Here is a 25,025-nt window from a genome sequence, read left to right as displayed (position 1 = left end):
GTTTGAAGGCTGAATCAAATGGGATTTAGGGCTTCTTGTTGTTAGATTAGCACTTTGCCCAAAATTTTTAGCTATAAGGTTGTGAGCCAACAACGTATATCAAGCCTTTAAGACTTCCCAACATGTGCAACCTCATGGCGCGTGAAAAGATAAACAAACTCCTGGCAACTAGTTCTAATACAATATTAGATCACCACTTTACCTAAAAGCTTAAGCTTAAGGCATGGGCTAATGTATATCAAGCCTTTAATAGTTGTAATTGCTTCCATAGAGTATTTTTGTTGGGAATTAACAACAAATTCCCGAAACTTGTGAGAAACAAAATAGAGAAAGAATACACGCCAAAGAAAAATCAATTATACGCACAAGATAGTATTTACGTGGTTCGGCAATTTTGCCTACGTCCACGGAGTTGCAGGGATTTCACTATTATCAAGAAAAAAAATACAAAGAGTATGGCGGTACAATGCTCTCTCTCTCGCTCTCTCGCGAAGTGTGACTACATACCCTAATCGCCCAAAAATAATTTATTTTACATGCTGCGCACAGGGTTCTGAATGAGTTACAAAATGGGCCCAATCCTTCGCTCCATTGACTAAGCCTTAGGATAGAAATCTCTCATTAAAGAAAAAATTCAGGTCATCATCTAGATTGAATGCAACTAGGCTCCACAAAAGCCCAACATATTCTAGGTCCTTGTAAATAGTAGGGCGAAATCAATCTCCATCATTGGTTAGGGAGGTGGAGTAAAACAAATAGGGGTATAAACCTCATTTGTAAGCATCCAAGCAAGGTGAGTGCTTAGATGTTCGTACTCACATCCTTCTTTGCATTTTGTGTTTGAGATTAAGGATGACTTAGCACTTTATATCTTTTGAGAGTTTGTAGGTGTTGTACCGGAAGCATTTGAATTTTCAAGCCTTTGAGGTGTGGTGTGAGAATAAGGTTCGTGGGGGCATGACTAGGCAAGATGTTCGATTCTAGTGTTACCAGTATGGGGGATGTTGGAATTGACGTATTCCTAAGAAGGGGTGGGGGGGAGTGAATTGGGTATTTAAAATTTATTCCTAGGTATGTCCAAATCAGCAGCAGTAATACTCAACCTAGGGTGTATCTATATACTCATAAACCTAAATGCGTAGATAAATGTAAGATGCGGAAATTAAATCATGCGCAACATTCACACAATAACATACATGTGCAGGAATATAAATTGCGGAAATATAAAACAGGGCACACACGATATGTTATCGGGGTTCGATCAATACTACCTATGTCCCTACCTTAGTTCACAAGCTTGAGGATTACCACTATTGCTCACTTAATGAGTGGAGTGGCACCAGTTACAACTAGGTCAAATTCTCAGGGCTGACCTCAACTTTTACACACTCTCCTTACAGGGTGGAGAAGACCCTACCGATCCTTACGGGCTGGATCAATGCCCCCTCAGGCCACTCCTGGAATACAATCATATAAACTTTTTCATACAATGAAAAGTGCTTCTAACACGAGCAGATTTGTACAACAATTCAGCACAGTATAATCAATGCACACCAATAATGTAAGAACTATAACCTTAGTGCTATATGTGTGTAATCAACACTCAACAGTAATAACTATATCCAATCAAGCACAAGAGTGTATCAATAAGCTAATCTTTGAAATTATGTATAAATGTAAATCTCAATCACAATTTAGGGTTTCAAAGATTTCTACCAAGAGTATTCTAAATATCTCAAAAATATTTTCTCAATATTCAAGCGCAATGAGATATTAAAAAATTAGCTTGTGAAAAGATTTTTGCACAATCAAAAATACAAGCTCAATGAGTCTTGCAATAATGATGCAAAGACTCACTAGCTATAAGATTTTTCCCACACACAGATTTATTAAATAAAATCAGGGAAAAAATCTTTGCTCAACTCTCAATATGAAAATCAAACAACAACAAATACAATGAGAGTTTCTAGCAAAATAGAATAATGTGTAATCACTCAAAGAGCTCTCACAAAGATTGATTTAGCAAAGGAATGAGTGTATGAGAGAGTATAGACTTTGTATGAAAAATAGGCTTTGAAAAATTTTAGAGGATTTTGCTACTAATCAAAATGTTAATCCATCCTTAGTCTGAGCAAATGAACTTATGTTTATAGACTTGGCCAATTTTATAACCGTTGGGGATACATAGGGAATTATTAAATTTGTTTTAAATGAGTTTAAGAAAATTAACCCTGTTTAATTCCAATTAACCTCGGTAAAAATTAGGTCAACCCGAGAGTTTCGGTCGATTGAGCCATAGGTTCGGTTGCCTGAATACTCATATACAAAAAAAAGTTACTTGTGAAGTTCGGGTGCCTGAATGAGGGTTCGGTTTGCTGACCAAGGCGACTTTCCAATCTGTTCGAGGTTTGGTCGCTTGGGGGTATTTTGAACATGAAGTTCGGGCGCCCGAGTTGTTTGGAAAAAGTTAGGGCTTGAGTTCGGTCGACCGTGGACACTCAGTTCATTTGAGTTCGGTTGCCTGAAGTCAGGTCAACTTTTGACCATTCAACAGTTCGGTTGACCGTGGCAACTTGACTTGCTTGGTTCGGTCGCTCGAAGCCCTTATGATTTTAAGTCCTTTAAGTCCTATTTCAATTCAATTGTTTCCCCTGATATAGTATATGAGATTTTGGGAACTAACCTAAGTGCAAGTGCAAGGACTTAGGGTCTTTCTAAGGTCTTTTTACCTAGACCCAAAAATCTAGTATCGGTCGACCGAAGGGTGATCCCTAAGGTCCATTTATGGTTTTGAGCTTATAAGTTCCTGCATGCATGATGCACATCAATTATTACAGATCATTCCTACTTTACTATTACAGACCCGAATCAAACATAATATAAATTACAATAAATAACTATTCTGGGTCTTTATTCTTCAAGTCATCTCATGCCATCATATGATCTTGCTAATATGAACCTGCACACAAACTTGACAGACATTAAATACCAGAGTATTTGTCATAATCAAAATAGGGTATGACCTATAAGGTTAACAGGGAAGGAAGGAGATATCCCACTAAAGAGACATTGCGGCTTCCATGGAGGCCACGACATGCAAGGGTGGAGCTTCTTGTGGCAGATGGACGATGAGTTTTGTGGTTAGGTGCAAGGCCTCCTCAACTCTACGGTGTAGGAGCCAACTTGATGCTTTGAAGAAACTACTCTAAGCCGATGGAGAAAGAAATCAAGGAGATCAAGGAGGATTGGTCTCCTTGTAAAATGGAAATAACTCAAAAGTAATATTATTTTGCATGTTACATCTGGAATTGATGTTCCACGATCAACATCCTATGGTGACTCTAAGAGTGCTAGAAAATGTGACCATTTCTCATGAAGCATTGAACAATATTTTTATGCTATGATCATGAGGGAGGATTCTATGAAGATCAAATCATCCTTCTTATCTTCTAGACTCCGCTGTGTTGTGGTGGAGGCATATAGATAATTTTGACATGGAGAAGCACTTGCATAATCAATGCTTTGGATGGCTTCAAGAAGGGGATCAAAAAACAATTTTATCTTGAGAATGTGGAGCACAAAGCTTGTGGCAAGCTTTGAATGTCTTAGCCATAAAGGAAGTTTCTAGGATTATGTCAAATATTTTTGCAAGCTCTTGCTTAAAATCCCAGACATACTTGAGGAGTCCTTCTTTGTATTCTTGGATGGCCTACAATTGTGGATTGGGTTGGAACTACAAAAGGCAGGTGTGCAAGACCTTTTGTCACATGCTGAACACTTCTCATTGTGTGAAGGACTGTGTCGCACTAGTTGTAGCAAACAAGCTTAACTAGTCAGCCGAAAGTTATTCGTGAGCTCACCTGTCACCACATAAACACGTTCACAAGAATTGAATACAAAATATATGGTAAGCATCAAGTAAGCATGAACTAAACACGAGCTATGTGAGGAGCATCCTATTACTCATCCTAGGCAAGCAAGATAAACACATTAGCAATAGCTAGTGAGTTGTTACAATGGTGGATGAACACTCACCCTCCCTTTACGATCTTTCTACGGAGTTCCTACTTCCTACTCTAACACGAGGAAATATCACATGTCATAAGGGCTTTCTGTGCAATTCCTATTCCAACACAAGGAAATGTCATTATGTATGAGGAGTCATACTACCCCTTTTTCTTAGGGTACTACTTGAGTTGAATGATAAACCCTACACTATTTCATGATGGTTACCCACCAATGAGCACAAGACAAGGGGTCATAGGCAATCATAAGATTCTAAACAAGCTTAGCATGTGATACCTTGCTTTGACAATAATGGTTGTGGAATCTCTCGTGGAATGCAAGGAGTTTGACCCAACCAAGTCCAAGGGGGCAAAGAATAACAAGGGCAAAAGTTGAGGGAACAATGGGAATTGAGCAAAAGAGGGGAGTGACAAGTCACCCTTTGAGCAACAATGGAAGATCAAAGAATGGAAACAAGGGTGATGTTGACAAACCAAAGATTGCTTGTTTCCTTTGTGAAGGCCCTCGTGAAGCCATGAAGTGCCTAAAAAGGTGCAAAATCTTTCCCTTGTTTCAAGAAGAGGATAACATAGGTGGTTTCATTATAACTTTTGAATGCCATCAAAGGGTGTCCAAGACCGAGAAGAAGGGCACATGTACATGAAGAACATGGGTAATGGAGTCGTGACTTGTGATACGGTGGATATGGATGCCTCCAACAATTTCATCAAGGTAATCAAATATACAAAGGAGCAAGGTTGGGTTAAGGTTGTGAACTCTGACTCTCCGAAGCCAAGCCTATTGATGGTGTAGCTCATAGGATAAAGCTATGCCTTTGTGAGTGGTGTAATAGGGTGAATCTATTGGTGGTGCTTATGGAAGATTATTCTATTGTCCTTGGGATGGAGTTCATAAATGATGTTGTTCCAACATTTCCGCTCCCTTTTGCCGACACCATGTGCATTAGGGAGGGAAGTTCTTGCATGTTACTAGACACTAATAACCCATTAAAGCCAAGTTTCTTCTTGCCATTCAATTATTTAAAGGGGTAGGGGGGAAAAAACCAACGTATCTTGCAGACTTGAAGATGGGGGAGACCTTATTCCTTACTCAATGGAGATTAGCTATGGAGATCCAACATGCCCTTAGAGACTACAAGGATGTTACACCGGTGGAGCTATTGAAGAAGCTACCACCAAAGAGGGTGGTGGACCATAGGATCAAGGAACTAGGTGCAAGATCTGTAGCCATGATATTGTATTGGATGGATATTCTTGAGTTGGAGGAACTTTGGAAGCAACTCAAGGAGCTATTCGATGCAAGCTACATCCAACCATCAAAAGCCCCTTATGGTACACCCATTCTATTTTGAAAGAGGCATGATGACTCCCTAGGGCACTTAACAAGATCACAATGAAGAACAAGCATCCCATTTTATTAATTGCATATTTGTTCAACCAACTTTGAGATGGGCGGTGGTCCACCAAGTTAGACTTGTGTTTGGGTCCTTCGGGATACCACCTAGTAAGGATTGTTCAAAGGAATGGGCCTTAGACTGCATGTGTGACATGGTATGGTTCTTAGGAGTTCGTGGTTATGCCTTTTGGCTTACAAAGGCTCTTGCTACTTTTTACACTCTTTTTAATAGAGTATTCCATCCCTTATCGAATAGATTTGTTGGGGTGCATTTAGATGACATTGTAGTGCATAGCAAGACCCTTGATGAACATGTAGAATGACTACAAGAAGTCTTCCAAGTGCTGAGAGAGATTGAACTCTATGGGACGAAGGAGAAGGATGCTTTTTCTTGTGATGAGTTGACATTCTTGAGCCACATAGTCGGGAGGTGGGAAACTTCCCATGGATGAGGCCAAGTTGTTGGCATCCAAGAATGGGGAACCACTGGAGAAGTTGACCTAGTTAAGGTGTTTCTTTGGCATGGTTAACTATTACTAGCAGTTCATCAAAGGATACAACCTTGGCAGCACTCTTGATGGACCTACTCAAGAAGAACTGAATGTGAGAATGGGATGATCAATGTGGTCGGGGCTTTGAAGCACTCAAGAAGAGCATCATGGAGGAACTGGTGTTAGTTCACAATACTAAACCTTACAAGGTGCATACCAACGCATTGAATTTTGCAATTAGAGGAGTGTTTATGCAGGAAAGACATTTTATATCTTATGAGAATCGCAAACTCAGTGATATAGGGAGGTGATTTATCATCCAAGAGAAGGATATTACTGCTGTGTTACATTGCCTTTGTACACAAAGACAATCCTTGTCGAGGGCCAATATTTTTTTTGTAAAGATTGACAATGTGGCTGCTAGTTACTTGCTCACTCAAAAGAAGCTCTCCCCACAAGTGACATGAAGAGAATTTGACCATGTGCTCGAGGCAGTGCTTGAAACCAGCCATGGAGTTGGGTGATGCTCAGGCTTGCCAGAGAAGGGGAAGCTCTAACACAGATGACAGGAGAAGGAAAGAATTTGAATTTCAGAATTTTTGGGGAGGATATTTAGGTAAATTTCAGTAGAGGAGGAAAGATTTTGAATATCAGAACCTTCAGGGACGATTTTCAGGGAATTCTTAGCAGTGAAGGAGAGATTTTTAATTACAGAATTTTGGGGAAGGACATTCAGGGAATACTCAGCAGAGAAGGAAAAATTTTGAATTTCAGAATTTTTGGGGAGGATATTTAGGGGATTCTCAGCACATTCATGGTGAGAGGTTTGAGGGAGGCAGTTATGGGAACTTTGAAAATGGGGGAACAAGAAGTTATGGGTTTAGACAAAAGGGGCTGCAATGCAGAAATCAGAAGCCCATTCTAGCAAAGAAGAAGAGCAAATTTCATTTTCTTCATATGATTCTGAAGAGGAGTTACTTATTGATAATCTTACAATAGTGGGTGGGGAAGAAAGTAGCAAGGAAGTAGATGCAGGGAGGCACGAAGATGGGGAGGGAGGGAGTTGAGGGTGATATTCCAGGCCTCCACAGTCTGAAAAGTCTCAGATGGGTTCTGTTCAAGGAGCTCAGAGCTCAGATGTGGCTTGATTCTAAAGAGTAACGGCTTAGTCACACCATAAAATATTTCTCCTAGGTTAGATGAGTTCAATTCGAGCCATTCAGCTTTGGCCAATAACCTTGAAAGGGATCTTTCAATAGCAGAACAGGAATACAATGACACACTTGAAGGTAAACCTTCCATTCTTGGGTCTATTCATACTAATTCTGAATTATCTTGTGTCATAAGGGACTAGTTGGAAGGGGGATGCACAGTACTATAAGCCTTTTTGAGGCTGAGAGGGATACGAGAATGCCCAGGTTCTTCTGAACAATTTAATTCTTAAGTTTGTGTGTTCGGGTGGGGAGGAGGAGTTCAGTACTTGTTTGGAGGGGGCTGGGGAGAGAAGAAAAAGCAAAAAATTGGTTAGGGAATTGGGTTGAATAGCGTCCTCAGTTAACTATGGTAAAGGGGAAGGGTCTTGGGGGGTCTTAGCTGCTGCTAAATGAAGATCTTTCTTGGAATGTTAGTGGGGTTGGGTAAGAGGAGGGTTGTTAGAGATTTGATTAACATAATTGGCCCCGATATTTTAATTCTCCGGGAAGCCAAACTAGAGGACATCAGCTCCCAGTTTTTTAGGAGTATTTGGAATTCGAGGTATAGGGAGTGGCCTATTTTTCCCCCTTCTTCTGGGGTCTCTGAGGGTCAATTAGTGGCCTTAGACACTAGAAATTTCTGATTAGTTTAGTCATTAGCATCAATAAGATTCTTACTGAAGTCTTGTGACAGAGAGGAGACTAAGGGAGATGTTGGGGGATGCTGTTTCATTAGCATACTGTCTGCTGTTGTTAAAGAGAGACAAATTCTGAATGCAGTTCTGGTAGCTAATGAAGTGTTATAAGGTGTTAGAAGGGGATGTAATCAGGGAATTATTTTTAATTTAGATTTTGAGAAAGCTTACTACATGGTTAATTAGGATTCCTGGATAAGGTGCTGGTTAAGAAGGGCTCTGGGTTTTTATGGTGCAAGTGGATTAAAGCTTGCCTTAGTTCTGCCAATTTGTCTGAGATTATTAATGGGATGCCTAGGGAGTGGTTTGAGATGTCTAGGGGAGTTAAGAAAAAGGGACCCGTTATCTCCGTTCTTGTTCACATTGTTTGTCGATGGTTTAAGTAGCTTGATGATCGTGTGCTAAGGATTATGGTGTGATTCTGGTGGTAGGTAGGGATAAGATGAAGGTGTCTCACTTATAGTTTGCTGATGACACTATTTTCTTTTTAGAGAATGGTACTGAGAAATTTCTCAAGGTACTTTGCTATAAATTTTTGAGAAGGTTTCAGGACTGAAAATTAATTTGGTTAAAAGCAAGGTCTTAAATTTTGATTTTGACTGAAATTTTGAGGCTACAAAAATACAAAAAATTCTATGGAAATTTGATATAGATGTCAATTTTGATTTTAAAAAATGATGGAAATTACTAGTAAAACATGGAATTCTTTTATCAAACTTGTGAAATCGTCAATAAACATAAAAATGGAAGATTTAGAGCTAAAATATTATAAATATAATACATCAATGACATGCATGTGGGGTATAAGGTGCAATAATTGCAATATAGAAATCATATTAAACATATTCAATTAAAATATAGGAAATTCACAACTTAAAAATTGTTTATTATACAAATATCAATAATTTAAACACAATTGACCAAGCAGATTGTGATAGCTATGTAACTTTGATTTTCCATATAATTTCAAAAGTATAAAAGTTATCATTCATATCCTTCTTGCAAGAATCTTTAGTTTCAATGAAAAAAATTAATTAAGCGAGAAGTTTCTATTTAGGTTTTAAAACTCATATTTTAATTTCAAGGAAATTTAATTTTATAGTTACAATTTTGCCAAACTTCGTTGAAATTTTGAGATCTTGATGAATTTTAGATGATTCCTGGAAATTTCGATGGAAACTTTGCAAAACGGTAATTTACTGGCATTTTGATTTCAAGGGTGATGGAAAGCGGAAGTTTCAACAATTTTGCAGAAATTTAAGACCATGGTTAAAGTAGTTTGGCTGGTATTTATTTGAGCAGTATGGAGTTGGAGGATTTTAGATCTCCTGCAGGGTGCGATTTTTTGTCTTGGCCCATTTCGTATATTGGCCTTCCTCTTTGGTGTAATCCTTTGTCGCTTTTTGGGATCCGGTGCTTTAGAGGGTATGGGAGAGACTAGAAGGGTGGAAGAAGACTTATATTTCCTTGGGTGGTAGGATTACTCTCATCAGTGCTTGTCTCTCTAATATTCATATTTTCTACCTCTCTCTTCTTAAAATTCCTATGAAAGTAGCCAGGGTTTAGAGAGGCTTAGGAGAGATTTGCTATGGTCTGGTATTGGGAAGGATAAGAGGGATCATCCTGTTAGTTGGAGGTACTTAGGAGACCAAAATCTGAGGGAGGCCTGGGCATCGGTCATTTGGTTTCTAAAAACATTTCTTGACTGGGCAAATGGTTATGGAGATTCACCTTACATTCTGGTTCCTTAAGGCATAAAGTAATAAAGAGTAGGTATGCTATTCATAGGAATGGGTGGGATACTAAAGGGAGTGGAATTGGTTCTCACTTCTTATGTGTGCCCTTTGGAATTTTGTCTCTCAGTTTTGTGGTTTTTTCTTTCCTCTCATTTGTTTTTCTGTTTGTGTCAGGGATAGGTTTGCTATTGGGAAGATATTTGGGTGCATGAGACTTTGTTGGAACACCTTATGCCTCAATTGTATAGACTTTCATCTGTGCATGATGCTCCTATTTCTGGATTCTATTCTTCTTAGTGGGGTCTTGTGTCTTGGGACTTCCATTTCTTTAGGAGCCTCAAGTGAGAGAGGTAGAAGAGCTCACTTCCCTGTTGAGCGTTTTGAATTTATTCATTCCCAAAACCAGGGGGGTTAGTGGGCTTTGGGTTGGGGACTCTTTGGGCTCATTCTCTTCAAAGTCTTTTTTTGTTCTGATTCCCAGTCCTTTTCATCTGAATAAAAGAGAGTGGAAGGCTGCTCATATGGAGTTTACCTCTCAACAGGGATAACACAAATGACTTGCTTCAGATAGGAGGCCCTATAAAGCCCTCAGTCTTCATGTCTGCTTGATGTGTGGCAAGGTAAGTGAGACCAGTTGTCATATATTCCTTTGTTCTGAGGTGGCAAGGGTGCCGTGGAATAATTTGTTTTCCTGCAGTGGTGAGGATTGGGCGGCTCCAAAGATTACTTATGATTTTATATCATTACAGTTTTGGGGCTTCAGAAGGAAGAGAGAAAAGAGAAAAGGTTTTATGTTTGGGTTGTTTTTGCTATATTGTGGGCTCTTTGGCTTGAAAGGAATGCCAGGATATTCACAGATCAGAAGACTCCAACGAATTTGAGTTGGGAGAAAGCTTTTTTTTGGCTGCATTGCTAATTCTTTTGGGGTTTTCAAGGGCTAATTCCTATTTTTGTGTGATTTTTTTCCCCTTTTCTTGCATTAATGGAGTTTTTGTTATCTTAAAAAAAAAAAAAAAACAATCCAGACAAGGTTAACTTGCTGGCAGATGAACTGGAACTAAAGGCAAGAGGTTGCAGCTGTTGGTAGACTCTAAAGCAACCCAATGGATTGAATCAAGGAGGAGGTAGAGCATAATCCTCTAGCCAAGACCATAATGGGATACGATGTTTTAAAAGGGGTAATCAAGGGGAGAAGAGGCATGCCTAAGACGCCTTGAGGCTAGAAGTTACCAAATCCAAAAAAGGCCAACGCAACACAGACTGAGCCTTACACATTTGTATAAAAGGCACCCCTCGAGGTAAGGAACCATGGCATATACGTTTGGAATTTATTCCATTTTGAGAGAGTTTAAAAAGCACTATCTTGTTGCAAGGTTCTATACATCTGCCCTTTCTCAACGCATTTCTTTAGACAAAGATTGTTTTTTCCTCTTTTCCGATGGTAAATATATCTCAGAACGTGGAGTGTGTCCATCTTGAGTTAGATTTGTTCACAGCAATTTATATGAAAGGAATGTTGTAAAATGAGTTGATTTCTAAAACTCTTGAACCTCAAGTTTTCCAAAATAATTGAGAGCTCCATTGTAGATCTTGAAAAAAATTTAAACTTTGTAATGCTATAGCTATTTAGCTTAATGAATTCAAGTTAGTAGTTTTTGAATGGCCATCAAGTAGTTTGCAGATTATATTTAATTTTTTTAGTTGTAATTTTCTGAATTTTTTCTTATCTTTTAAAAATATATGTAATTTATTTACATACTTTAAAGTTTAATCTTAAAAAAATTCTCAAAGGCTTATGCTTCAACACCTTAAGCCATACGCCTTGAATCTTAACAGTTAAAACACAACACCTAATGCTTTCACCTTTTAAAACATTGATGGAATATGTTAAAGACTGCAGGACATGATGGTTTTGACTAAATGATGGTCTACTCTTCACTATTGGGAGTTGCATCTATGTGGCCAAGTGGGGTTGAGTAAGGATATTCTTAAGAAATCATGACTCCAAATGGGTTGGACATTCAGGGATTCTTTGTAGTTTGTACAACTGCGCTTATGGAGGATTCTTACTTTTGGCCAAAGGCAAGGGATGGTGTAGAACTTTATGTATGAAGTTGTCTTGTGTGGCACAAGTCAAAGTGGATCAAAACCAACTAGTGGGATGGTTGGAGTATTTGCCATTCCCAAAGGCTTTAGGAAACAATTTCTATGGATTTCATGGTGGATAGAGTTTTCAAACATAGGGTGTTTATTACCTTTCCTAATGACTTCTTGGTAGAAGAGGGGTTCGCTTATTCTTTAAGCGCATGGTTGAGTATTGGAGGAATTCCAATCACCACCATAAGTGATTGGGATGGAAGATTCATAGGGTAATTTTGGATGGGATTTGTGTGACTTTCATGGATCGAATCTTAATTTCTCCATAAGTTTCATCCACAAACTAATGGCCAAATGGAAAGCATGAATTCTTTGTTGGAGTTATACTTGAGGCACTATGTGAGTGCTAACTAGGAGGATTGGGCAAAGTTGCTTGACATAGCTTAGTACTTCTATAACGTATAAAGAAGCAAATCCACAATTAGAGCTCTTTTGAGCTAGCCATGGGACATTGACCTTTGACACTTAACAACATTGTTATGGGGTATATGAGCAATAGTACGATTGCTTACAAATTTGCAAAAGTTAGCATGCGAAAACTAAGTGGCCAAATCATTGGCCAAGGGAACTAAGAAAATGAAGAAGTTGGAAAATAAGAAGTGATGACACATAGAGTATCAATAAAGGGACCTTGTCTTGGTGAAGGCTGTTCCTTATCAAGCCAAAGCATTCAAAAAGTTACACAAGGGGTTGGTAAGGAGGTATGAAGGACCTCTTATGATAATTCGACAAGGCCGCAAGGTGACATACCAAGTGAAGTCACCTCCAAAGTAATGGATCCATCTTATTTTCCATCAAGTCGTATCATGTTGGCATGGAAGACTCAAGAAGTGTATTTAAAGAGGGCTCCCACATCCATAACCTCTTTTTATGACATGAAGTTGTATTACATCCTTGCTCATTGGGTCATTCCCAAACAGGGGCTCATACCAAGCTATGTGGATTATGGAGCACTTGACAGAGTGGAAAGGATTTCCTGATACAGAAGCAAGTTAGGAACATGAATACTCAACGCAATTTAAGATGAGATAGCCAACTTGCATGAAGAAGTTGCGACGAGGATGTTGACAAAATAGGTAAGGAAAAATGTCAAAATCCACCAACTCATTGGTGACATGGCGCCATGTGAATTCTTATGTGGGCATTATGCGGATTGTCTCTAGAGTCTACTTGGAGAAAGATCTAGAGAATGTAATGATTTTATAGATTTAGGAAGGTTGTAAATGCTGCCATGGAGAATTCTAGATAATTGTATCAAAGCATAGGATCAAATCAATCTTTGCAATTGGTTAGGAAGGTGGAATAGTATAAATAGGGGCATGAACCTCATATGTAAGCATCCAAACAGAGTGAGCAATGAGAGTGATCTTACTCACACAGACACACTTGGAAGACTTGAGTGGATTTGTGCTGCATATTAATTACATATAAAAAAGTTGGACTATCACATTTTCAATTTGTTTATGGTAATATTAGTCCATTAGATGCATTCGTGTATAAAGCTACACCGATAATTCTCCATGTCTTTTTCCTGCATCTGACGACTTCTTTTATTATCCAAAAACATATGAATAATATTGGGTAAATTATGCACCTAGTCCCTCAAGTTTCGGTAGATTGTATGGTATTCCTTGGACCATAAATCATGGCATTTACCTCTATAAATTGTAAAAAAATAAAAAATAAAAATTGCAAAGAGTGCACAAATGGCCATCAATTTTCCCAAACTTCCGCCAAGCCACGTGGTTGACACATGACTACACAGTCTACACTTTGTGAAATGAATTTTTTGCCCTTGCTAGCTATGCCAAATAGTGGTCCAGCTAGCAGGGGCTAGAAGCACTTTTTTTTTGGTTGATCTTATCTGCATAAAAGTAGGTGTAAGGCTGCAAACATGGTGATAACCCTCACCCTACCATCGCAAAACAAGGAGCCTTCTAGCCCAGGGATGCCCCTAGTGCTTTGTTTGAATGTGTCTTTGTATCAATCGTTGTGCTTTGTTCAATACATGGATTGTGCACTTGTTTGGTGCAACTAGCAAGGGCAAAAGAGCCATTTCACCCAATGTAATCATGTGTTAGTCACTTGACTTGATGGAAGTTACCCGATTTGGAGTTGTATTTGATTTGGATAAGATGTAATATTAAATTGTGCTGAAATTTGTCCAAATCCACTCAAATCCAAATCCAAGGTCCAAAATCTATACTCCCAAACGCAGCGTTAGGAAAATTGATAGTCACTTGTGCTTCGGTATGGTATTGCAATTTAAAAAAAAAAAAAAATAGTTTAGGGAGATCAATGCCATTATTTGAAGTTTAGGGAGTAGTGAACAATATAGTGAATCTTTAGAGAGCTGAGTAATTTATCCTGTTGAAACTTGTGTGCTTGATTGTTTTTGACTAATGATTCATTGTGAATTTCCATGCATGTCTTTTGGTTTGAGAAATAGCATAGAGTGGACGAGTTGCTTTATAATTTAGGAAATGCTTTTTGGTTTCAGGGCTATGGCATGACAGAAACTTGTGGTATTATTGCATTGGAGAATCCGATGATTGGTGGTCGACATTCTGGTTCAACTGGGATGCTCTCCCCAGGAATTGAAGCTCAGATAGTAAGTGTAGAAAAACTGAAGCCTCTTCCTCCTAATCAGTTAGGGGAAATATGGGTTCGAGGACCTAATATGATGCAAGGTATGTGATATTAGTTATTTACGTATTTATTTTGACATATTGGTGTTGGAGATGCTAATATTCATTTCTATTTGAGAACTAAAAGATTCAATTCTTCAATAATTGACGAGTTTCATGATTTTTTGTTTTAAAATTTTAAGAGAAAATGATCTGGCATTTCGATGACTGAATTATATTGTCAAGCTCATTCAGTGTTATGGATCTGGGCCATTTGTGGCATTCATAGCACTGAAACATACACAACAACAACAACAACAACAATAAAACCAAGCCTTAGTCCCACTAAGTGGGGTCGGCTATATGAATCCTTTTTCGCCAATTTATGCGATCATGGGCCATTTCTTTTGATAGATTCAAGGATATTAAATCCTTACTCACTATCTCCCCCCAAGTTATTTTAGGTCTACCCTTACCCCTTCTACTGCCCCCCACAGTAATTAAGTCACTCTTCCTCACAGGTGCACTATAAGGCCTACGTTGCAAGTGTCTAGGCCATCTGAGTCGTCCCTCCCTCGTCTTATCTTCTATAGGAGCTACACATAACTTACCATGAATATGTTCATTCCTTAATTTATCTTTCAATATTATACCACTCATCCATTTAAGCACTCATCTCAACAACTTTTACTTTTTGGATATTATGTTTCTTCGCTGTTCAACATTCCGATCCATATAGCATAGCTGGGTCTTATAGCTGTCCTATAAAACTTCCCTTTCAATTTTAAGGATATTCTACGATCACATAGCACACTTGAAGTACTTCTCCATTTTATCCAACCTGCTTTAACTCTATGCATTACATCATCTTCAATTTCTCCTTCAGCTTGCATAATAGATCCAAGGTATCAAAATCTACAAGTGTTATTTATTTCTTCATCATCAAGTTTAACTTTGTCTCCAATATTCCTCCTATCATTACTAAAATTACATTTCATATATTCTGTTTTATTTCTACTTATCCTAAAGCCTTTAGATTCCAAAGCTTCTCTCCATAATTTTAACTCGGCCTCTACCCCATCCCTAGTTTTGTCAATTAATATAATATCATCTACAAACAACATACACCATGGAACCTCCTTTTGAATACTCTTAGTCAGTTGGTCCATCACTAAAGCAAAAAGATGTACACCTATGGTAATTAGAAATTCTCTAGTTTCTCTATCTATAGTTCTTACACTAGTCATTACTCCATCGTACATATCCTTAATGACATCGGTATACCTACAACATACACCCTTTTTTTCTGAAATCCACCATAGAACTTCCCTAGGTATCCTACAATATGCTTTCTCAAGGTTAATAAATATCATATGCAAGTCGCTCTTCTTTTTCCTAAACTTTTCCATTAATCTTCTTAAAAGATAAATAGCTTCTGTGGTAGATCTCCGAAGCATAAAACCAAATTGATTTTCTGAGATCTTCGTTTCTAACCTTAATCTTTGTTCAACTACCCTTTCCCATAGTTTCATTGTATGACTCATAAGTTTAATTCCACGATAGTTATTACAATTTTGAATATACACAATGGTTTAAAAAATTTTACTTCTTAAGTTGAACACTTTAAACATCATGGGATCCAAACTTTAGGTTGTGAGATGAATTGCCAAACCTTATGCTAACTTTTGTCCTAGCTCACTAAACTTTTTTGTAGAGAGAACAGGCTAAGCTAGATTTTGGGAAGCCATGTTCTTTTGGTCCTTTACCCAATGTTACCTTGTGATTTTATCCTTGTGCCAATAATTAATTTACAGGCTACCTTTTATCCTATTTATTTGATTCTGAACAATGCTCCCATTAGAGCACATTTGGACACCTCAAACTTCATGGTGACAAAGACAATCCATACAACGTAGGATAAAGGGCTCATGCTTATCTCAAGTTGCATAAAAGAAGAAAAGAAAAATGGAGTTAAAATCAAGCGCAATAGTGCATGCAATGGATAAACCAAGTAAATACTTTACTAAATCATCCAATGTCCCTTATTTGTTTGTGATGACCAGATCAAAATTTTTAGATGCTGTCATTGTTGATCTCATGGGAAGTTGATTAGTGGCTTTGTGTATTTGTCCAGATTATTGTATGGGGTAAAGTCTTTTACTGTTCTGACATTCTTGCCAGGGCAAGTGAATTCATACCAAATATATGCTATTTAGGTTCTTCAATGCGATCTGGGTTTGTATTGGGGTCTGACTCCCTTAACTTTCAATTGATCTTCTTACATAGCAAATGATGTATGAGATAATGAGATTGTTCAACTTGCCGCAAGTGTGAAGTGACGTTGGCCTTTCTTTTTTTCAAATTGCATGTTATTAAAATGCATTAGGTATTGGCTTCTGTAGTTAGATGATATATAATATCACCATTCTAAAATTCATTTCAGGCTATTTGAACAATCCGCAGGCCACCAAGCAAGCTATAGATAAAAAAGGTTGGGTACATACAGGAGATCTTGGGTATTTTGATGATGTAGGACGACTCTATGTTGTTGACCGTATTAAAGAGCTCATCAAGTACAAAGGCTTTCAGGTAACCTTTTTCTTTGATGATAATTTATTGACTAATACTTACATAGTTCTGTTGCAATATTTCTCAAGTCTTATTCTGAAATATCAGTATTTATTTATTTATTTTATTTGTTACAAGACACATATGGGATGCCTCGTTCCCCACTTCACCCTCCTACGCGGCTACATGTCACGGTCCGACTATTTTCACACCGTTGTGAAGGGCCGTGCGGCGCTAGCTAAAGCACTCTTGCTTAACTAGCCAGCCTATCATTTACCAACATTCATCCACGAAGTACTTTCATTAACATTCATTCAGATAGCAGCGGAAATAATAATCAATTCATGAAAGCCGTGGCAAGCAAGTAGTAACATTGAAGCAAATGGAATTCATTAACAAATCCTCCATTGACGTGTTGTACTTAGCGAGGGAGGCAAATAGGCTAAGCACGTTGACAATTGCTAGTGAGTTTTACAATGACTGATGAACACTTACCCTCCCCTAAAGAGGTTTTTATGTAATTATCATCCTGACACTAGGAAACATCAAAATGACCGAGGAGTCATACTGCCTTATTTGGCTTACAAAGATTCTACTAGCAGAAAATAACCCTACACTAGTATTTACATGATGGAAACCCATCCTTAGCACACGAGATAAGCGGTCACAAGCAAGCATAATGCCTTGAACAAGCTTAGCTCGTGACATTCTCCCCCACTTATGCGGTCGACGTCCTCGTAGACTTTTGGCGATAAGTACACTTCAACTTTGTCCACGAATGGCTTCAAATCTTCTGCAGAAATCCAGCTGATTCCTTTGTCATCAAGGCACTTCCACTTCTCTAGAAACTTGTGTCGCTTCTTCCTTGAGGATATGAACTTTCTTTCTGCAAGGATCTCTTCAACTTCATGTCTGTTAAGTTGCACTATCTTCAACTCTGTGCTGTTTGACTGACTCCTGCTCAGGTCGTTGGTGTTGGCATTGAATGGCTTGAGGTAGTTGACATGAAACTGCGGTCTTCTCTCCTGATCTGCCCACTTCTTCATTTGCTCAGAAGCTTTCTCTAGATAGGCCTGGGCAAACTCTACATTCTGTCTCCTTTCACCAGTGAAGATGTACGCCCTGGGACTCTTTCGTTTGTACAGCTCGCCCACTGTGTGAGGTAACAGCGGCAGCTGGCTTGTAACAAGCTCAAAAGGGCTCTTGTTGGTTGTTGAGCACTTTTGGGCGTTGCCACAGAATGGAGCCACATCAAGTAGTTGCACGCCATTCTTCCGGTTGTCGTTGACATAATGGCACAAGTACTCATCTAGTAGCTCTCTAAATCTCTTCATCTGTCCGTCTGTCTGTCGGTGAGAACTCGAAGAGATGTCAAGATGTGACCTGAATATCTTGAAAAACTCTGTTAAGAAGTTGTCAGTGAACATTAACTCTTGGTCACAAATAATAACTTGGGGAACACCCCAATGTTTCACAACAGTCACAAGGAACAATTGTGTCATCTCCTCTGCCGAACAGTACTTTGGTGTGGCCATGAAAGTACCATACTTCTTCCGCTCCTCCTTGTCTTGTTGGCAAGTGAGACAAGTTTTGGTATAATCAACCACATCCTCCTGCGTGTGCGGCCAATAATACCTCCCCAGTAGTCCTGTCATTGGAGTCATTCTCCGCGAATACCCTTCAACGAACTTCCTGCAGTATCTAGTAAGGCCAAGAAAGGAACGCAACTCCTTCACTGTCATGGGGATCTTCCGTCCTTGAATCATCCTTACCTTCTCCATACTTCTCCGGATACGACCTTGTTCAACCACTTGACCAAGGAATTTGTTGCTCCACCGAGCGAAAGAGAAATTCTCCTTCTTCACATCCAGATTGTTTCCCCTCAGCCCGTTGAACACCTTCCGTAGATACTCTTCATGTTTCCTCTGAAACAACACCGATGCTCCCAACGGTGTTTTGGAAGGGTGAACACATCCCGCTTCCACTTCATCAAGTTGTTTCCCCAACTCTACTATCTCTCGAGGCGCAATCCGACATGGCCCTTTAGCAGGTGGTTTCACTCCTGATAACAACTCGATCTCATCTCCCACAGTCTGTCGTGAAGGTAAATTGTGAGGCAACTTATCCGGAAACACCTCCTTATACTCATCCAACACCGCTTGGATGGTCGTAGGCTACAGCTCTTGGTTTACTTCTTTGTCTACCACCGCCGTGGCTAGACATGTCTGCTCATCCTGACCCAATCCCTCATTGAGTTGTATGGCTGAAAGGGACTTCCCATCGTCTCCTTTCGTTGCAACGACTTGCACCATGCACGAGTGATCTCCCATTAGACATAGGGAACCAGCCGAAGGCATCAACACTGCCCTCGTCCCCATTAGGAACTCCATTCCTAGAATGACTGGATAGTCATCCAATGGCACCGCTGTGAAATTCGCATGACCTTCCCACTGTCCAAGCTTTATAGCCACTTGCTTGGCTACTCCCAGAGTAGGCTGGGTTACAGAGTTAACTGCTTTCATGCGTCCTGTATCATTCTCTAAGGATAAGTTGAGTCTCCATGCTTCCAACTACGAAACAAAATTATGAGTAGCCCCCGTATCCACCATAGCGCTAGTACTCTTCTCATTTATCCTCAAGTCCACAAACATTAACCCTTTTGCTCGTGTAACTTTCGGTGTTTTTGCCTGCTTTTCCAATGTGTTCACCAACCGCACTGAACCCACCCTTGGGGCATCATCCTCTTCCCCATCATCTTCCATTGCCTGTTTTGCAATGGAAGCCTGTAAAGCATTAAGTGATGCTTTGTGAGGGCACTCAAAAACTCTATGAGGACCTTGACACAAGAAACACTCAAGTTTACTCTTCCCATTTCCATTGGGTGTGTTGAACCCTTGAGACGACGAAACTTCCTGTGAGGTTGATGATTTAGGGTCGGCTCCCCCACTCTTGGGTTTGCCATTCTTGAAAGACTTTCCACTGTTTCCCTCTCCGCCAAACTGTTTGGACGAAGCGGTATCATCACCAGTGTAGTAAGTCTAAGCGTTCTGCAGCTACTTGTGCAGTTGACAAGTCTTGAACCCTTTGCCTATGAAGTTTAGTTCTTGCCTACGGTTTCATCCCCTCAAGAAAATAGAACAACTTGTCCTTCTCGGACATATCCCGAATATCCAACATTAAAGTAGAAAATTATTTCACATATTCGCTGATTGACCTCGTATGCTTGATAAGTCTAAGGTCTTACCTTATAGCCTTTATACTCGTTTGCCTGTACCTAGTGAACCTTGGGTAGACATTTCAATGGATTTCATATTAGGTTTGCCTAGGTCCAAAGGGGGTAGGGACTCTATATTTGTGGTGGTTGATAGATTTTCTAAAATGGCACATTTTATTCCTTGCCATAAAACTGATGATGCTACAAATATAGCCAATTTATTTTTTAGGGACATTGTGCGATTGCATGGCATTCCTAGGACAATTGTGAGTGATAGGGATGTTAAATTCCTTAGCTACTTATCTCTCAGTTTTCTCTTTGCATTATACTCAACATTTTCAGGAAAGAATTGGGCCCTGAGCTCTCTCTTCAAGTCTGCCCAACTATCAATTACACAGCTTCCATTTTCAATTTCTCTGTACTTGGTACGTCACCACAGTTTGGCATCACCAACCAAGTACATGGTTGCAGTATCCACTTTTGCCTGTTCTGAGGCCATCCTCACAACGCAAAAGTACTGCCCTACATGAAACAAGAAGTTCTCTAACTCCTTGGCATCTCGGGCACCCCCATACGTCCTGGGTTCTGGCACCTTGGTCTTGCTAACTCCCGGAGTGTTGGAGTCCCCCATAGTAAGAACCATCACATTCAACTTTGCATCCATATCTGCCATCCGGGCCTACAAAGCTTCCACTGTGTGGCGAAAGTCCTCTGACAAGTCGCCTAACAAACCTGTTTGATGTTTTTGTGATCCCATCACCTTATCGACAAGTTCTCTCATCTAGGCCACCTTCGCGGTCATAATGTTGGTTGTTGTCTCAACTTGTGCTTCCAGCACGCTGATCCTCTCAGCGGTGTTTGGTGCCATGGTCACTTACTAAAGCTTCCCAAATCCAACAACGAAGGCAATCGAATTCACGTAGCAACTCAACCTTGGGTTGTCACCAAGTGTCACCAACTTGGCTTTGATACCAAATGTCACGGTCCGACTATTTTCACATCGTTGTGAAGGGCCGTGAGGTGCTAGTTAAAGCACTCTTGCTTAACTAGCCAGCCTATCATTTACCAACATTCATCCACGAAGCACTTTCATTAACATTCATTCAGATAGCAGCGGAAACAATAATCAATTCATGAAAGCCGTGGCAAGCAAGCAGTAACATTGAAGCAAACATAATTCATTAACAAATCCTCCATTGACATGTTGTACTTAGCGAGGGAGGCAAGGAGGCTAAGCACGTTGACAATTGCTAGTGAGTTTTACAATGACTGATGAACACTCACCCTCCCCTAAAGAGATTTTTATGTAATTATCATCCTGGCACTAGGAAACATCAAAGTGACCGAGGAGTCACACTGCCTTATTTGGTTTACAAAGATTCTACTAGCAGAAAATAACCCTACACTAGTATTTACATGATGGAAACCCATCCTAAGCACACGAGATAAGCGGTCACAAGCAAGCATAATACCCTGAACAAGCTTAGCTCGTGACACTACGCCTAGTCCTAGGCTCTGGGTGAAATCACAATACGTATGCATTATTGAATATGGTATAACAATAGGGGTATTATGACTTCAAAAATTATAATGCCATTCTACAATGTTAGGTTTGTCCTGCCCATGTGGTGGGAGCTAACTGCTTTGTAATTTGAAGAAATAGCATGGAGAAGCTTGAATATTGTCATGGGAAAATTAATTTTGGTTGGTTTGCATGCTTGTTCTTCCAAGATTAATTGCATGAATGGTTGGTTTTGTTTTCTTTTAAGGCAAAGGATAGAGTCTCAGGATCCTTTGCATTGAAGCTAGGCTTGCTCAATTAAATAATTTCCTGATGCAGTGCTGTGGTTACCACCATTGAAGTAATTTTAGTTAGAAATAATGGTGTATAAGAGCATGGGAGCTTGGGTTGAATAAGGGAGTTTTGGCTCCTGCCAACGAGTTGTTAATTGTTCTTGAGAGAGTTACATTGGGTTCTTCCTTCTGCGCAACTTTCATTTTAATTTTGTTTGCTTTGATAGTGGATCATTCATTCCCCATGGACATAGGCCTAACGTGAGCTGCATAAATTTTTGTATCTTGTGATTATGCTCTTTTTGTTTTTTATTTCTTGCAATTTTTCTTTAGCTTGTGCTTTATTCACTAGCTAAATGTTTTGTTGAGAATCATTTCATGTTTCCTGTTTTTTCTGTGCTCTTCTTGCATGCAATTATGTGCTCTTCATCTTTTATGGTGTGTTTTGAATAATGGATAATATTTATGTAAACATCATCTGAGTAAATTCCCTCATATTCTATCTCTGTTCTTGGTACATGTTTGGCTGTCAAAGATGAGTATGCCTAGAGTTTAATATCATTGTGTTCTTGAAGCCTTACCACACTATATGGGAGCATTACTATATTTTTTTAATTTTATTCAAACATATGCTATGCTTGCTTTTTGTTAAATAGTTGAACAAGCCTTCATTTTAACATGCCTCCTGTTGTGTCTAATGGAATGGAGTGCCATCTTGATGGGAAGTTGTCTCAAATTATTTAATTTAAAGGAAATTAGGATTTTTTGAAATTTCCCTTAAAATTTTTTCCGTGATATCTTCTTGTGGGTGAATATTTTAAGAATGTCTCATTCCAGGCTGGGAAGTTGGCTTAAATTTTTTATTCTATTAGAAATTAATTTTAGTGTGACTCTCTTTTGTTTATTTATTTATTTATTTTTAGTTTTCTCTTGGGAGAAATATTTTAAGAATGTTCAATTCCAGTTGATGGTGAAATTTAAGGTTGAAGATGAAATTTGGTTTGCGACTTCGTAGAAGAGTCATTGTACCCAAAACTGGGAAGGGTTCCCCTGATGAGGACCACATTTTGGTGTGGTTTATGGGGGGCGAGCTTTCATGATTTAGTAGCTCTCTTTAATTTGGATTGCTTTGGTGGTTCTTGGGATAAATTGAGCATGTTCTGGTTTTGGGTTTCTCACATCTGTCTTTGGTTTGGATGCCTTTTTCTGGTGGACTCCTTTTGAAAGTGTTCCATGCAGTAATCTTTATTGTTGCTAGAATTCAGTTGTCTTATTTGCCAATGGGTGTAATCTTGTTTTTCGATGAAACATGTAAATTCATTTGTTTTACCTCTTTAGTTGCACCAGTTTCTTTTGCTTGCCATTTAGCTCAGCCCAATGTTTCCTTGATACAATAAGGTATTTGACTATGAAATCAGGAGCAGGGATCTGTGATGTTTTTTAAGCAATTTTGAAGGATGCTGTTGTATTGAGCTTACTGGATCTTTCTTTGAAAATGCACTTATATTGCTATGTATTTGACAAACTCATTGGTCCAACTGAATCATGTTTTATTCCCTTCAATTCTCACTAGGTTGCACCGGCTGAGCTTGAAGGGTTGCTTGTTTCTCACCCTGAAATAGTAGATGCTGTCGTCATCCCGTAAGTTGAGATGTAACATCATGTAATATTCATTTCTTAAACTTCAGGAATCTTGTTTAATTCTATTTTCTTGCTATTGAAAGCTTCATCATTTTGCCTTAGATTTCCTGATGCCGAAGCTGGTGAGATCCCAGTTGCATATGTTGTCCGCTCACCCAACAGTTCTCTGACTGAAGAAGAGATTCAGACATTCATTTCAAATCAGGTAGAGCAAAAGGATGAAAAGGAAAAAAAAAATGAAAATAAAACATCATTCTATATTCAGTCTGGCTCAACTTAATTTGGTGATATCATGTGCCTTTTGACTTCTCAAAGTTTTCCATCTAGGATGACTTGTGCATGTCAACTTCTTATAGAATAACGCTTGGTAATGCATTATGAGAAGCTCAACTCATAAGGATGAGTTTGAAGTTACATTTTTGAAACCTTTTACTTTTTGACTCCGAAGACTCAAAAATTATGAGTAACTTCTCAGAAACAGTATTTGTTGTAACTTAACACAAAAGTTACAGAAGCTTCTTTTTGTAAGCACTGAATTATATGGGAACTTAAATCAATTATATCCCCTGATCTTCTGCCTATAACTGAATGCAAAGTGTAGGGGAGAAAATGCCTAAGCATTTCTATTTCTGCTTGTTTGACATATAAAAGCCAAGCTCCCATATCCTAATGTGTTTGTCTGTTTTGCTACAGGTTGCACCGTTCAAAAGACTGCGAAAGGTGACATTCATAAACAGTGTCCCCAAGTCAGCTTCAGGGAAGATCCTCAGAAGAGAGCTTATTGAGAAAGTCCGAGCTAAACTGTAAAGCTTATCAATCATCAGCTTGTTTTGCTACAGATTTTATGATTATTTATCTGTCTGTTAGTTGTGTAATTACAACCGTCTATCCTCTCATATAAAAAGAATGACCTACCAATTCTAACCTTTCAATTATCTGCTTGTTTTGCTACAGATTTTATGATTATTTATCTATCTGTTAGTTGTGTAATTACAACCGTCTATCCTCTCATATAAAAAGAATGACCTACCAATTCTAACCTTTGTTTGGCAGCGTAGAATTTAGACTTGGTCTTAAAATGTTACACAATTTGTGGCCTAAAATCTATGCTCCCAAACACAATGTTAATATGTTTTCCTATTTCTTGAAATTTGTGCACCCTTTACATAGGGTTAGATAAATGAAGCATTCGCACAAGCATTATGCATGTGTTTTTCAACCTAAGCAATAACTTAGGCTGTGTTTGGGAGTTGGATTTCGGACCTTGGATTTGGATTTGAGTGGATTTAGACAAATTTCAATATAATTTTACATTACATCTTATTCAAATTCAATACAAATTTAAATCTAAGGCTTATCCAAACATAGAGTTAGTATATTTAGGTTAAAGTTTGGTAAACTTAGTTGTTGGATACATCTATTAAGTGATTCTACAAACACTTTTATGTACGAGTACTTCTATAGTAAAATTCGTATTGGATTCAATTA

The 25,025-nt window shown here is 38.8% G+C and overlaps 1 protein-coding gene across 2 annotated transcripts in view; it reads left to right on the top strand.

The window, feature by feature from the left end:
* The window catches only part of LOC131148028 (probable CoA ligase CCL7), a 34,572-nt gene extending 10,103 nt beyond the window's left edge, over positions 1-24,469 (top strand). Inside the window, exons 2-6 of one of the 2 annotated variants that reach the window (XM_058097775.1) lie at positions 14,194-14,383; positions 16,764-16,909; positions 23,470-23,537; positions 23,640-23,742; positions 24,231-24,469. In XM_058097775.1, coding sequence (XP_057953758.1) covers positions 14,194-14,383; positions 16,764-16,909; positions 23,470-23,537; positions 23,640-23,742; positions 24,231-24,344 — 621 coding nt within the window. In that variant the 3' untranslated portion in view covers positions 24,345-24,469. Of the gene's footprint in view, positions 1-14,193; positions 14,384-16,763; positions 16,910-23,469; positions 23,560-23,639; positions 23,745-24,230 lie in introns of those variants that run through there. The other variant, XM_058097776.1, reaches the window with a different exon arrangement.
* The last annotated feature ends 556 nt before the right edge of the window (positions 24,470-25,025 follow it).

This window comes from Malania oleifera, chromosome 2 (genome assembly GCF_029873635.1).
Source record: "Malania oleifera isolate guangnan ecotype guangnan chromosome 2, ASM2987363v1, whole genome shotgun sequence".
NCBI classification, from domain to species: Eukaryota; Viridiplantae; Streptophyta; class Magnoliopsida; order Santalales; family Ximeniaceae; genus Malania; species Malania oleifera.
The sequence above is the reverse complement of the archived record's forward strand: the minus strand, read 5'-3'. Positions and strand labels throughout refer to the sequence as shown.